At 39.9% G+C, this 15,714-nt stretch overlaps 1 protein-coding gene across 1 annotated transcript in view; it reads left to right on the forward strand.

Annotated features, from left to right (window-relative positions):
- The window catches only part of LOC141271400 (uncharacterized), a 139,467-nt gene that overhangs the window by 19,802 nt on the left and 103,951 nt on the right, over positions 1–15,714 (forward strand). Inside the window, exon 8 of the mRNA XM_073681489.1 lies at positions 5,413–6,331. Within this exon, the coding sequence (XP_073537590.1) occupies positions 5,413–6,331 (919 nt within the window). The remainder of the gene's footprint in view (positions 1–5,412; positions 6,332–15,714) is intronic.

Below are 15,714 nucleotides of genomic sequence, written 5' to 3' on the forward strand. Positions count from 1 at the left end.
AGTTATCTCAGAATATAGCAATACATTTTTATTGTGTAAAAGCAGCAAAACATAAAACCAATTATATAAATGTGGTATCGCTGTAATCATACTGACCCAAAGAATAAAGCTGCCTTCTCACTTTTACCATATGGTGAGCAGCATAAAAAAAAACTAAAAACTATTCCTGAATTGCTGGATTTTGTTCATTCCCGAAAATCGGAACAGAAAGTGATCAAAAAATGTTATGTGCCTGCAAATGCTATAAATAAAAACATCAACTCGTACCTCAAAAAACAAGTCCTCATATGACTTTGTCTGCAGAAATATAGAAAAATTATAGCTATCAAAATATATATATATGTATATATATATATATATATATATATATATATATATATATATATATATATATATATATATATATGCATATATATATAAAAAAATAATAATAATTTTTTAGTGTGTGACAGCAGCCAAACATAAAAAAACTAGATACCATATTTTTCGGAATCTAAGACTCATCGGACCATAAGACGCACCCCATATTTTGGGGTGGAAAATGGGAAAATATATTTTTTTGTGAGATGGGGGTCCATCTTATAGTCTGAATAGGTCTCTTACCTGGGGGGCGGTGGAGGCAGGGTTCCTCAGGAAGCCAGCAGAAGTGTAGCAGTGCAGAGGGCCCTGGGTGAGAGAAGGCGGTTCCCCAGCAGCAGGGGGTTGCGGTGGTGGTGGAGAGGCATAGCAGCAAGCAGGGTCCTTCCGTCAGGAACCCAGAGATGCTGTGGGCATGGTGTCGGCGGTGAAAGCAGAGCGCAGTGCACTACTTTTCTGGTGGCCATCTTCCAGGAGCTGTGGTCTACAGGAAAATGGCTGCCCGAGCCGGCGCATGCGCAGTATGGGATCTCAGTGGCCATTTCCCGAGGCCCACGGGATCAGGAAGATGGCTGCCGGAGGCAGCGCATGCGCAGTTGAGATCCCGGCTGAGTCTAAATTCCAGTCTGCGCATGCGGCCGCCAGGAAAGCTCTGCCTGACCGCCAATACTGGGCCTACAGCATCGCACAGCTTCTGCAGCCGCCGGTTTCCAGACGGAGGGACCATACTTTCTTGTGATCCCGCTCCACCACAGCCGCAACTCCCCGGTAAGCCTGTATTCGGACCATAAGACGCACCCCCTATTTTCCTTCCAAATGTGGGGGGAAAAAAAGTGTGTCCTATGGTCCAAAAAATATGATAAATCTGGTATTGCTGTAATCGCACCAATCCAAAGAATGAAGTAGGCTAATCACTTATAACGCACGAGGAACAGTGTAAAAAATAAATAAAAACAATTCTTGATCTAAAGACCTACTATTGATTTGTTCACTCTGCCTACCAAAAATCGCAGTAAGACTCGGCTCACATTTATCCTGCGCCCTGCGCTGAGCGTTTGCACTGGGTTTTTTGTGTACATCTCTGAAAAATGGGATTCAGATGGCCCCCAATGGAAGATTTCTTATAATGAGGCAGATGGGGGAAACTGTGGATGCCATTTGGCCTTTGGTATACATTATTTTAAACGTGTATGAAAGTGCGGTTGGCCACAGTTTGGTGCACCTCTGAAAAGAAGTACACCGCTGACTAGAGGCAAGACAGAACCCAGAGTAACTCTGCTGCATAATTATACTGAATGGATCCCTCGGGGGTTTCATCTGAATCATGTCATTCGGAGATTTAGATGAAAAGCTTGATGTAAGTGCTCAGCGTAGAGCCAGGATAAATGTGATCCAAAATGAAATGTAAAATGTTCCCAATAAAAGCTTCAACTCAATCCACAAAAATAGCCCCCACTTAGGTCTGTCATCTGTTAACGGAAATACAGACGGCTGCCTCATTATTGGTAGCACAAATGCTGTTGACAAGCACTATGTCTCTGAGCCCCCCAAAGGAAATACCCCCTTCCCTTCTGAGCCCCAGTGTACCTAAACCACATTTAGCATCCATGTTATTGGCATTTCTGTAGTGATCAGAGCTCGCTTAATTTATCATTTAATTTATGGGTTGTGTGTCTCCAGAAGCACAAGTTGGGCACATTGTATGGTTACTATAATGTACTGGGCACTACATTATACTGGGCACTATAACATACTGGGCAGTGCATTGTAGGGGCACTATAATGGTAGATTTGCAATTTTCACTTAGCAACACCCAATGCTGCTTGTTTTTGGATCACTACATCTGTGGATAAATTCTCGGAGGGTTGTAATTTTGAAAATGGGGTCACTTAAGGGGGGATTCTGCTCTTCTGGCACTTATGGGCTCTGTATATGGAGTCTGCAAATTATTTTATTAAAATGTATTCTCCAAGAGTCAAATAGCGCTCCTTCTCTCTCAAGTCTTGCCGTGTGGCTAAGTGGTACTGTACAGCCACATGTGGGATATTACCAAGCTCAGCAGAAATTGTGTGACAAACTTTGGTGCCATTTTTACCCATTTTCCTGTATGAAAAAGTAAAATCTACTGCTAAAACTAAATTTTTGTTTTAAGAATGGAATTATTTCATCACTGCCCAATGGTATAAAATTCTGTGACACACCTGTGTGACACATTCTGTGACACTGAACCCTTAGAAGAGCTGAGAGCTGTAATTTGGGGTTCCTGCTGTTCTGGCACCTCAGGGGTCTGCCAATGTGATATGGCATCCCTAAACTATTCCTGCAAAATCTGTACTCCAATATGGCGCTTCTCCTTTTCTGAACTTTCCACTGTGTCTCAAAAGTAGTATGGGGTATTGGCCTACTCAGGAGAAATATCTTATCAAATTTTACCTTTCATTTCCAACTGTTCTCCCTTTTGAAAATTAAAGCAACATTTTAGTTGAAAAAATGGTAATTTTCCAAGACTTAGCCCAAAGTTAGACAATTCTGTGACTCGCCTGAGAGTTAAAAATGCTCACTACACCCCTAGATGAATTCCTCAAGAAATGTAGATTCTAAAATGGGATGACGTGTGGGGGGTTCTCCTGTGTTGTTTTTACATGTTAGGGGCTTTTCAAATATGACATGGAATCCGTTATTTATTCAAGCCAAAATTACGCTCCAGAATTCAATCCAGATATGTTGGGTATTGGCAAATTAACGAGGAAATGGACCGAAAAATCTGTTGTGTGATGTCTCCTTTTACCCTTTTGAAAAGAAAAAATTGGGGCTAAAGAAATATTTTGGAGGGAAAAATGTATTTTTTCATTTTCAACATTATAAAATTTTGTAAAGCACCTGCAGATTGAAGGAGCTCACCACACCTCTAGATAAATTCCTTGAGGAGTGTAGTTTCCAAAATGGGGTCATTTGTGGGGGTTTCCACTGTTTAGGCATATTATGGGCTTTGCAAACACAACATTGTGTCCGCTATCTATTCCAGCCAATTTTGTGCTTCGAAAGTTGGATGGTGCTCCATGCCTTCCGAGCCCTCCCATTAGCCCAAACAGTAGTATTCCACCACATATGGGATATCTGTGTACTCAGGGGAAACTGCACAACAAATTTTACTGTAAATTTTCTACTATCCTTTTGAAAATGTAAAATTTGGGGCTAAATCAATATTTTTGTGTGAAAAGTAAAATTTTCATTTTTTCCTTCCACATTGCTTTCATTCTGGTGAAGCCTCTAAAGGGTTAATACATTTCTTGAATGTGGTTTTAAGCACTTTGAGCCATATATTTTTTAAAATGGTGTAACTTTTTTTTTTTTTTCTGTCACATAGGCCCCTCAAAGTCACTTTAAATGGAATTTATTTGGTCCCTAAAAAATTGGTTTTGTAAATTTTGTTGAAAAAAATAGAAATTGATGATACAATTTTAACCCTTTCAACTTCCTAACAAAAAAAATAGCTTAAAAAGGATGCTGATGTGACATAGACATGTAGGAAATGTTATTCATTAACTATTTTGTGAGATATAACGCTGTTTTAAGGGCATAAAAATTCAAAGTTTGAATATTGATAAACCTTAATGTTTTTTTGTAACATTTTTTATATTTTCATAAATTAACAAAAATCTACCAAAATGTACCACTAACATGAAGTACAACATATCTCAGAATCACTGGGGTATCTTGAAGCATTCAGTTTCTGACTACAGTAGTTAGTGCCCAAAATATGTTCAACCATTTCCCGCAGCCAGTTTTCTGTTCCTAACCAGGCACTATTTTTTTAAAATCTGACATCTGTCACTTTATGTGGTGATAACTTTGGATGCTTCTTCTGATTATAGTGATTCTGAAATATTTTTCTGTGACACATTGTACTTTATGTCTCTGGTCAATTTAGGTTAATAGATATTTTGCATTTATTTTTGAAAATACCTGAAAATTGCCAAATAATTTAGAAAGATTGGTAATTTTCAAACTTTAAATTTTTATACTTCTTAATTAGATAATGATACCAGATAAAATAGTTAATAAGTAACATTTACCATATTTCTACTTTAGTTCGGCAGCTTTTTATCAACATTCTTTTATTTTTTTTCGTATTATAGAAGGCTTTAATTTACAAAAGTTAGTTTTTTGGGTAACAAATCACTTTTGAAATTACTTTGAGGCGCCTAGATTTTAGATAGAACCAGAAGGGCAGAGAAAATACTAAATAAATAGACACAAGTAGTAAACAGGCCAGGATCACAACAGGACCAAATACACAAGCCGAGAGCTGAGCATAGAGAACTGAACCAGAGGAGAACAAGGCTGTATCTGGAAGCTTCCATCAATATGCTTTGAGCTTTAGTTGGATGTCGTGCTTTCCAATTACCTGAAGCAGGGACCTGATTATTCCAGCTGGACTGCACACATACTGCCAGACTGGATGATAGTACTGGTCCCAGACACCCTAATGTTAGTGACTGAACAGAGCCTGAGACATCTAGAGCTTTTGGTTACAAAGTCTCCTCCATAATCAGCGCCACCTGCAAAATGAATGATGGTGGCGACTGGAGATAGGAGCAGATCACAGAGGAGATGTGACACACCATTTGCAGAAGCCCTAATGGTACAGAATGGCAGAAAACCAACGCAAAAGAAAATCTCATAAAGTGATTCCATTTTGTAAATTATAACCATTAGTGAATTAATCTATAGGAGTAGTGACTATTTTGACAGCTGAGTGGGGGCTTGATTTTTGCGAGATGAGAAGTTTTAATTGGTATCATTTTTACTTATGGTACATAACATTTTTTGGTGGTTTTTCTAATATTTGGGAGGCAGGATGAATAAACAGTTGAACACCACGCTCCACTGGTTCCTGCTATGACTTCTGCTATTAGACTGTGAACTGTCTTTATCTTAGTGAATAGTTCAATTTTGCTACATAACTTCCCATTTCTATGGCCATTTTGAGTAGAAATGTTCAAAAATATAAATTTCAAGGATTTTTTAATAATTGGTTTTATTTCTTGGCAGATGACTGTACCAGGAGATCAGAGGGACAACTGACATCTTCAATTTTTAAATCAGATGACCTTGAGATCACACAGGATACAATTGAAGTGAATGCCATTACTCCAGATATACCATCATCCCTTCACAGCAAAGAGATATCATCTGATTATTTGAAACAGGTCCTATCTTCTGATTCATTACGGATTACTAAGAAAATTAAAAGGCAGAAAAGAGGCATTGAAAAACAAACTGCTCTTAAAGCAAAGAAGCCAATTACACATTCAGAATATGAAAATAGTTGTCACCTTGAAACATCTTTTGTTAAACATCAAAAACTTCACACAGAGAAGAGATTTTTTTGTTCCAAATGTGGGAGATATTTTAACCAGAAATCCAATCTTATTAGGCATGAGAGAATTCATACTGTTGGGGAGAAGCCATATTCATGTTCAGAATGTGGGAAATGTTTTAACTGGAAATCGATGCTTGTTAGTCACCAGAGATCTCACACACGGGAGAAGCCACATTCATGTTCAGAATGTGGAAAATGTTTTTACTGGAAATCATTGCTTGTTAGTCACCAGAGAACTCACACAGGGGAGAAGCCATATTCATGTTCAGAATGTGGAAAATGTTTTGTACAGAAATCACATCTTGTTATACATCAGAAAACTCACTCAGGGGAGAAGCCTTTTTCATGTTCAGAATGTGGGAAATGTTTTGTACGGAAATCACAACTTGATAGACACCAGAGAACACACACAGGGGAGAAGCCTTTTACATGTTCAGAATGTGAAAAATGTTTTGCAATGAAAGCACACCTTGTTATACACCAGAGAACACACACAGGGGAGAAGCCATTTTCGTGTTCAGAATGTGGGAAATGTTGGGCAGACAAATCAAGTCTTGGTAGGCACCAGAGAATTCACACAAGGGAGAAGCAATGATCATATTAAGAATGTGGGAAATGTTTTGAACAATAATGCTATTTTTGTAAACATTTAAAATCCGGGAAGAAGCCATTATCGTACCTGGCGTGTAAAAAAAATGAATTACTAGAAAATATATTTTGTTAAATATCCAAAATAACACACACATGGAAAAACTATATATTTAAAAACTATAATATTGACATATTGTGCAAAAACCATGTAACAGACAGTCGTATAATTAAACGAGCAAGGGAAATTAATTTAGAACTTACTGTATTTTTTGGACTATAAGAAGTGATTGCCTCTTATAGTATGGAGGCAGCTTCCTGCAATGGAGGAGAACACTGAGACAGTGTCCTTCCCGATCACTGAGAGAACTGCTCTCTCCTCCTTCCCCACACTGATCTATGTGATCGGTGCAGAGCAGGAGAGAAAGATACCAGGACCTGCACAGAGGCTGCTCATTTTGAGTGAACAGCTGAAGAACCTTCCACCTGACTAGCCCCCGAACCTTTCAAATGACCTGGAAGGAACTGCAGAATGAGGTAATTTATACACAATAAATATATAGCCAGGAGGACATCCTCTAACCCTGAGGGTGGTTTGCACATTAATGACCGGGCTAATTTTTACAATTCTGACCTCTGTCACCTTATGAGATAATAACTCTGGAACGCTTCAACGGATCCCAATCATTCTGAGATTGTTTTCCCGTGACATATTGTACTTCATGATAGTGGTAAAATTTCTTTGATATGTCTTGCATTTATTTGTGAAAAAAATCGGAAATTTGGTGAAAAATTTGAAAATGTTGCAATTTTCAAAATTTGAATTTTCATGGCCTTAAATCAGAGAGATATGTCACACAAAATAGTTAATAAATAACATTTCCCACATGTCTACTTTTACATCATCGCAATTTTGGAACCAAATTTTTTTTTTGTTAGGAAGTTATAAGGGTTAAAAGTTGACCAGCGATTTCTCATTTTTCCAACAAAATTTACAAAACCTTTTTTTGGGACCACATCATATTTCAAGTGACTTTGAGGGGTCTTTATGACAGAAAATACCCAAAAGTGACACCATTCTAAAAACTGCACCCCTCAAGGTTCTCAAAACCACATTCAAGAAGTTTATTAACCCTTCAGATGCTTCATGGGAATTTTTGGAATGTGGAAGAAAAAAATTAATATTTAACTTTTTTTCACAAAAATGTTATTTTAGACTCCAATTTTTTTATTTTCGCAAGGGTATCAGGAAAAAATGGACCCCAAAATTTGTTGTGCAATTCCTCCTGAGCACGCCGATACCCCATATTTGGGGGAAAAGCACTGTTTGTATGCACGGCAGGGTTAAGAAGGAAAGGAGCATCATTTGACTTTTTGAATGTAAAATTTGCTTGAATAATTAGCGGACGCCATGTTGCGTTTGGAGAGCCCCTGATGTGCCTAAACAGTGGAAACCCCCCACAAGTGACACCATTTTGGAAACTATACCCCTCAAGGATTTTATCAAGGGGTATAGTGAACATTTTTAACCCAGAGGCATGACACAGAATTTGATAACATTAGGTCATCATATTGAATAAGTTGTCATTAGTCTCGAGCGCAAGTGCTCGCTACTTGAGTTTGCATAGGATACTCGGGTATGCACCAAGTATCGCGGCTGCTCAAGTGACATGCTCAAGTCCCCACTCGCATGTTTCACAGTTGTTAGACACCCAAAAAAACATGCGGGGATCGCTCCTACATGGCAGGCCATTCCCGTGAGTTTTTTTGGGCTGTATAACAGCTGCAAAACATATGGGGCGCAGACTCAAGCATGTCACTCGAGCACCCGCTATACTCGGTGCATACCTGAGCACCCGATGCAAACTCAAGTACCGAGCATTTGCGCTCAACACTAGTCGCCATATAGTCGTCATTTTTTTTCTTTACTTTTGAAAAAAAGCCAACCACAACCCTAACCCTAGCACAACCCTAACCGGGTGTCAGCTGTGACAATCAGCTGACAGCCGGCGGCGATCACCCCACACCGCTTGTGTGTGGGCGCGATAACATTCTGCATAATAGTACGTCCCTGTCCCAATCGGTCCAGGGCACAAGGACGTACTATTACCACAAATGTCAAAAAGGGGTTAAACTATAACTTTTAATTATTCCAATAAAAAAAGAATTGTCCAAACATCCATTTACCTATATGTCCTGCCCAGGATAAAAATATGGTGCTTCTTCAATTCCGAGCACCTGCCGTTCACCCAAACAGTGTTTTTCCCCCACATATGGGGTATTGGCATGCTCAAGAGAAATTGCACACCAAATTTGGGATCCATTTTATCCTGTTACCTTTGTGAAAATAAAAAAAATTGGGTCTAAAGTAAATTTTTTGTGAAAAAAGTTAAATTCTACATTGCTTCAGTTCCTGTGAAACACCTGAGGAGTTATTAAACTTCTTGAATGTGGTTTTGAGTATCTTGAGGGGTGCAGTTTTTAGAATGGTGTCACTTTTGGGTAGTTTCTGTCATATAGGCCCCTGGGGGGCAGGATGGATATATGGGGAGGGTAGGCTGGGATATATGGGGGAAAGGCTGGACACATGGGGGTCAGGATGGATATATGAGGGGGCAGGTTGGACACATGGGGGCCATGATGGATATATGGGGGGGCATGCTGAACACATGGGACCAGGATGGATTTATGGGAGGGAGGCAAGCTGGACACATGGTGGCCAGGATGGATATATGGGAGGGAGGCAAGCTGGACACATGGTGGCCAGGATGGATATATGGGAGGGAGGCAAGCTGGACACATGGTGGCCAGGATGGATATATGGGAGGGAGGCAAGCTGGACACATGGTGGTCAGGATGGATATATGGGGTGGCAGCCTGGACACATGGTGGAAAAGTATAGATATGGGGTGCAGGCTATACACATGGGGGCCAGGATTGATATATGGAGGGGGGGAGGTTGGACACATGGGGGCGAGGATGGATATATGGTGGGGGCAGGCTGGACACATGGGGGCCAGGATGGATATATGGTGGCGGCAGGCTGAACACATGGGAGCCAGGATGTATATATGGGGGGCAGGCTGGACACATGGGGGCCAGGATGGATATATGGGGGGCAGGCTGGACACATGGGGGCCAGGATGGATATATGGTGGCGGCAGGCTGAACACATGGGAGCCAGGATGTATATATGGGGCCAGGATGGATATATGGGGGCAGGCTGGACACATGGAGGCAGGGATGGATATATGGGGGGCAGGCCGGACACGAGACCCAGGATGTATGTATGGGGGGCAGGCTTGACACATGGACGCCAAGATGGATATATGAAGGGAGGGCAGGCTGGACACATAAAAAATATTGATATCGCCGTGTCTGGAATGACCCGACCTATAAAACTATTCCACTAATTAACCCTTTCACTGATCATCGTAAAAAAAGTAAAAATACTACGTTTTATCATCATACCGCCGTGCAAAAAGTTCAATAAAACGTGATCAAAAAGACATATGTAAATAAAATGGTACCACTGACAACGTCATCTTGTCCTGCAAAAAACAAGCAGCCATACAACTCCGTCAGCGTAAAAATAGAAAAGTTATAGTTCTCATAATAAAGCAATGCAAAAATTTGTTTTTTTATTGTGTAAAAATGACAAAATATTAAAAACAATGTAAATTTGGTATCGCTGTAATCGTACTGACCCGAAGAATAAAGCTGCCTTATCAATTTTACCACACGTGGAACGGCATGCAAAAAAAAAATTACTGGTGTTTTTTCATTCTGCCTCCCAAAAATTGGAATAGAAAGTGATCCAAAAAATGGCATGTGCTCAAAAATGATACCAATAAAAAAGTCAACTCGTCCCACAAAAAACAAGCCCTCACATGACTCTGTTGGCAGAAATATGGAAACATTATTGATATCAAAATATGGCGATGCAAAAACTAGTTTCTGCAAAAAAAAGCGTCTTTTAGTGTGTGACTGCAGCCAAACAGAAAAACCTGGTATAAATCTGATATCACTGGAATCGCACTGACCCGGAGAATAAAGTCGTCCAATCAATTATACCCCACGAGGAACAGCATAAAAAATAAATAAAACCAATTCTTCATCTACTGTGGATTTGTTCATTCTGCCACCCAAAGATCGCAGTAAGGCTCGGCTCACATTTATCCTGCGCTCTATGCTTGAGCACTTACACCAAGGTTTCCGTGTAAATCTCTGAAATATGTGATTCAGACGGAACCCCTAGCGAAAGATTCCCTATAATGAGGCAGAGGCACTGTGGACGCCATCTGCCCTGTGATCCGGCTGTGTCTGTCTTTTTAGGCGTGCATGAAAGTGCCGCCGGCCACAGTTTTGTGCACTTATGAAAAGAAGGCCAATGCTGAGCAGAGAGCAGATGGAGTCCAGAGTAACCCTGCTGCCTCATTATAGTGAATCAATCTCTTGGAAGGGGTTTATCTGAATCACGTCACTCAGAGTGCTCAGCATCAGAGAGCAGGATAGATGTAATCCAAAATGTTATGTAAAATTTTTCCAATAAAAGCTTCAACTCAATCCACAAGAAAAGCCCCCACTCAGGTCCGTCATCTGTTATGGGAAATATAGGGGGATTTCACGTTACTGGTAGTAGAAAGGCCCTGGAAAAGCGCTATGACTCCTCACACCCCAAAAGAAATTCAGATAATTCTGAGCTCCCAAATCCAAATGCCCTCTTCCCTTCTGAGTCCCAGTGTGCCTAAACCACATTTTGCATCCACAAGTTTTGCATTTCTGTAGCAATGAGAGCCCGCCTAATTTATGGGTGCATGTCTCCAGAAGCACGAGCTGGGCACAATGTACTGGTCACTACAATGTACTGGTCACTGCAACGGCAGTTTGCAATTTTCACTCAGCAACATCCACTGCTGCTTGTTTCTGGAAAACACCTATGAAGTCAAAATCGTCATTACACCTGTAGATAAGTTCACAAAGAGATATAAATTCCAAATTAGGGTCACTTGAGGCGGGAATCTGCTCTTCTAGCACTTAGGGGCTCTGTATAAGGAGTCCGCAAACTATTCTAGGAAAATCTGTGCTTCAGAAGGCAAATAGCTCTCATTCCCTCCCAAGTCTCACCGTGTGGCTAAGTAGTACTGTACAGCCACTTATGGGGTATTTCTACATTTAGCAGATATTGGGGGACAAATTTTGGTGCCATTTTTACCCATTTCCCAGTGTGAAAATGTAAAATCTGGGGCTAAAACTAAATTTTGGTGGGAAAAATGTAATTATTTTTTCAATGCTGTCACACACCTGTGGTGTAAATATGATCACTGTATCCCTAGATGAATTCATTGAGAGGTGTAGTTTGTAAAATGGGATTACTTATGGGCGGTGCGGCTGTTCTGGCTTCTCAGGAAAATATGAACTCCAATATGGTGCTTCTTCCCTTCTGAGCTTTGCACTGTGCCTCAAAGGTAGTTTTCGACCACATATGGGTATCAACGTTCTCAGGAGAAATTGTACAACTAATTTTGAGTTCCATTTTCTCCTGCTGTCATTGTTAAAATGCAAAGTTTAGGGTTAAAACAACATTTTTGTGGAAAAAATATATATTTTTTAATTTTCACAGATCAACGTTGTAAAATTCTGTGAAGCACCTGTGGGTTCAAGATCCTCACCAGATCTAGATAAATTCCTTGAGTGGTTTAGTTTCCAAAATGGGATTACTAGTGGGGGGTTTCCACTGTTTAGCCACATCAGGGGCTCTCCAAAAGCGACATGATCTCTGTGGACCATTCCATCAAAATCTGTATTCCAAAACATCACCCCTTCCTTTCTGAACTCTGCCATGCAACCAAACAGGAGAAATTGTACAACAAACTTTGGGGTCCATTTATCCTGTTATTCTTGTGAAAATGCAAAGTTTGGGGCTAAAAAACATTTTTGTGGGAAAAATGTGATTTTTTTATTTTTTTTTTATTTTTGAATTTTCATGGCTCAACCTTATAAACTTCTGTGAAGCACCTGAGTGTTCAAGGTGCTCATCACACAACTAGATAAGTTGAGGGGTATAGTTTCCAGAATGGTGTCACTTGTGGGGGGTTTCCATTGTTTAGGCACATCAGGGGCTCTCCAAATGCAACATGTCGTCCGCTAATTATGCCAGCAAATTTTACATTCATAAAGTAAAATAGCGCTCCTTCCCTTCTGAGCCATGAGGTGCGCCAAAAAAGTGTTTTTTCAACACATATGGGGTATTGGTGTGCTTAGGAGAAATTGCACAACAAATTGTATGGTCCAATTTTTTCTGTTACCTTTTTGAAAGTAAAAAAAAAATTGGGTCTAAAGGAAATTTTTTGTGAAAAAAAAAAGTTGTTTATATTTTCCTTCCACATTCCATTAATTCCTGTGAAGCACCTGAAGGGTTCATAAACTTCTTGAATGGTGTTTTGAGCACCTTGAGGGGTGCAGCTTTTAGAATGGTTTCAAGTTTAGGTATTTTTTGTCATATAGACCCCTCAAATTCACTTCAAATGTGAAGTGGTCCCTAAAAAAATGGTTATGTAAATTTTGTTGTAAAATTGAGAAATCGCTGGTCAACTTTTAACCCTTCTAACTTCCTAACAAAACAAAATTAGGTTTCAAAAATTGTGCTGATGTAAAGTAAAGACAAGTACCTGCTCACCCTCTGTTGCTTGTGTCCAGCCCGGGGTGTGCGATCAGCGCTACTGCTAGTGCTCAATGATAGCTGAGAAAAGAGAGTTGATCTAGCACCCAGGAAGCCAAGTGTAATGAAAACCATATGGTTACTTTATTTCTTTCATTGTTAAAATCCAAACGATGAAACAATTGGCAGAAAATAGGACTTATACTCCAACCACAAGGGGGGAATATAGGGGAAAAAAATTACCAGACGCGTTTCGAACGTGAGCACGTTCTTAAACTTGGTATGAATAGGTGTCAAACAATTGGGTGGATACCTTTTATATCGAGCCTAATTGGTAACCAACATTGCAGGTGAATAAGGTGACTGCACAACATGGTTACATGGATCTAAAAACAAAGGAGTAGAAACAACAGAATCATATATTTAAAAGCACTGAGATACCAAGATTAGTAGTGCAACATGAATTCTCTCCCAAGATTAAGACCCAGGGGAATCCTGGCGTCTAGTTCAAAGATCCAACAAGCCTCGCGATTACAAAGCGTTTCTTATCTATTACCATAACGAATATGTCGAGATACATGTTCAATAACATAAGTTGAAAAGAGGGTTGTGTTTTTTATTATGGTGATTAATAAAGTGTTTGGAAGCACTAGAGTCACTGCGATTAGAACAGTGGGTTATATCATATACAGGTGTATCTCACAAAATTAGAATATCATCAAAAAGTTACTTTGTTTCCGTTCTTCAACACAAAAGTATATAGAGACATTACAAACAGAGTGAACTATTAGTTACAAACTGTGGTCCACGGGCTGCACCATGCGACTATCCTTCCCCGCCCGGCGTCCAAAGTTGCCAACTGTTCAGAAATTCCAGGCCAGTCTATAAAAATATGGCAATTTTTTGCCGGGTCCATAAAATAAATTTAAGGTGTCCATGATTTATTTATTTTATTTTTTTACACTTGAAGAACTTATGCAGATAATTTTGACAAATTTTCATAATTTCACAGTGAATTCAGCTATTGTCTTAATATCAGATTTATGGGCCGTAGGTATGTATAATTTACAGTCATAATGATTTATTATGATTTTCCAATTTGTCAATAAAAATTCTCTGCCTTTCTGTGATTTTTTGCTGTCCAGAAAAAGTAAAAAGTCAAGTTGGCAACCCTGCCGGCATCCCACTATATAGTGGAGGAGGCAACCCTGCTGGTGTGAATATATTGGAGAAGAACGGAGTTGCTGGCTCCTCCCCTCCCACTATTTAGCGCAAGCAACTATGACAGAAGACGCGATGATGTCACTACATTGTGTCTGCTTTGCAGAGCATCAGTGCGCGCCAGGGGAATCGGAGCAAGATAATTTTTTATGTGTGAATGTGTGGGGTCTCATACAGTTGTGGTAAGACGACTCGCTCGGCTGCTTCCAGAATTAGACTCAGGACACGGTTTCCTCTGCAGCTTTATTGTAGCAGCATATGCTCTGCAGAGTTAGCAAAATAAACAGCCTTTCCAGCGTAACGGCAAAGCAAAAACATAAAGTATAGCACATTCCATAAGTGAGCGGATTCAGCCCGCTCTCGGTATCACAAGCCATTCAGGCAAAGTCCTTTTGTGGAGCTCTCTAGCTTCCACACACAGCCTGGAGACTTCACTCTCCAGATCACACCCACAGAGAAAAACACAGTGTCTGAGCATTTATACTTGCTCAGCCACACCCTGAGGGGAGGTAGTGTGAATGACTTCCCACCCTCTTTGCCATTCACAAAAAATACACCCTTTAAGTGAGTTAACCCCCAGCATATAGCATGCTGGCAGAAAGTTTGTAGGTTTCAGTTCACATAGGCTAGCAGCCGGAGTGACACATACCTACCCTCGTATATAACACCAGTGTCACACAGTATATAGGGGGGCTGTGTGTGGGAACTAATACTCTATAGGGGGTGTGACAGAGTCACTGGTGATATATGTGAGGGGAGATATGTTTCACTGCGGCTACTAGCTTTAGTGAACTAAACCTACAAATTTCCTCCAGCATGCTGTGTCTTGGGGATTAAACCATCATTTTAGAAGGGAATGTTTTTCTGTGAATGACATTGAGAAGGGTGGGAAGTCATTCACTTTATCTCCACTTCAGGGTGTGGCCTACTGAGACAGACTAAGGGATCTTTTTAAACGCTTAGGAAGCCTTTGAAGGTGTTTTTTGTTAATTGTTTTAATCTACTGTGTTTTTAATTTCTTGTGTTTTCATTGGCTGTAAGCCATAATCATCAACATTATCAGAAATAAACATTTGAAAGTCTATGTGCCCATTATGCAGAAATGCTCCGGATTTTCCGGAGCGTTTCTGCATCTCCTTGGCAGAAAAAACGCATGCAGGCCTCCATTGGTTAATAAATTTGATTTCCATTGATGATTTTTGTGTGATTTTGTTGTCAGCACATTCAACTTTGTACAGAACAAAGTATTCAATGAGAATATTTCATTCATTCAGATCTAGGATGTCTTATTTGAGTGTTCCCTTTATTTTGTTGAGCAGTGAATATATACAGTACAGACCAAAAGTTTGGACACACCTTCTCATTTAAAGATTTTTCTGTATTATCATGACTATGAAAATTGTACATTCACACTGAAGGCATCAAAACTATGAATTAACACATGTGCAATTATATACTTGACAAAAAAGTGTGAAACAACTGAAAATATGTCTTATATTCT

The sequence above is a fragment of the Phyllobates terribilis genome, unplaced genomic scaffold (assembly GCF_046119375.1).
Source record: "Phyllobates terribilis strain yellow unplaced genomic scaffold, ASM4611937v1 Scaffold_5__5_contigs__length_657084704, whole genome shotgun sequence".
In the NCBI taxonomy this organism is placed as follows: Eukaryota; Metazoa; Chordata; class Amphibia; order Anura; family Dendrobatidae; genus Phyllobates; species Phyllobates terribilis.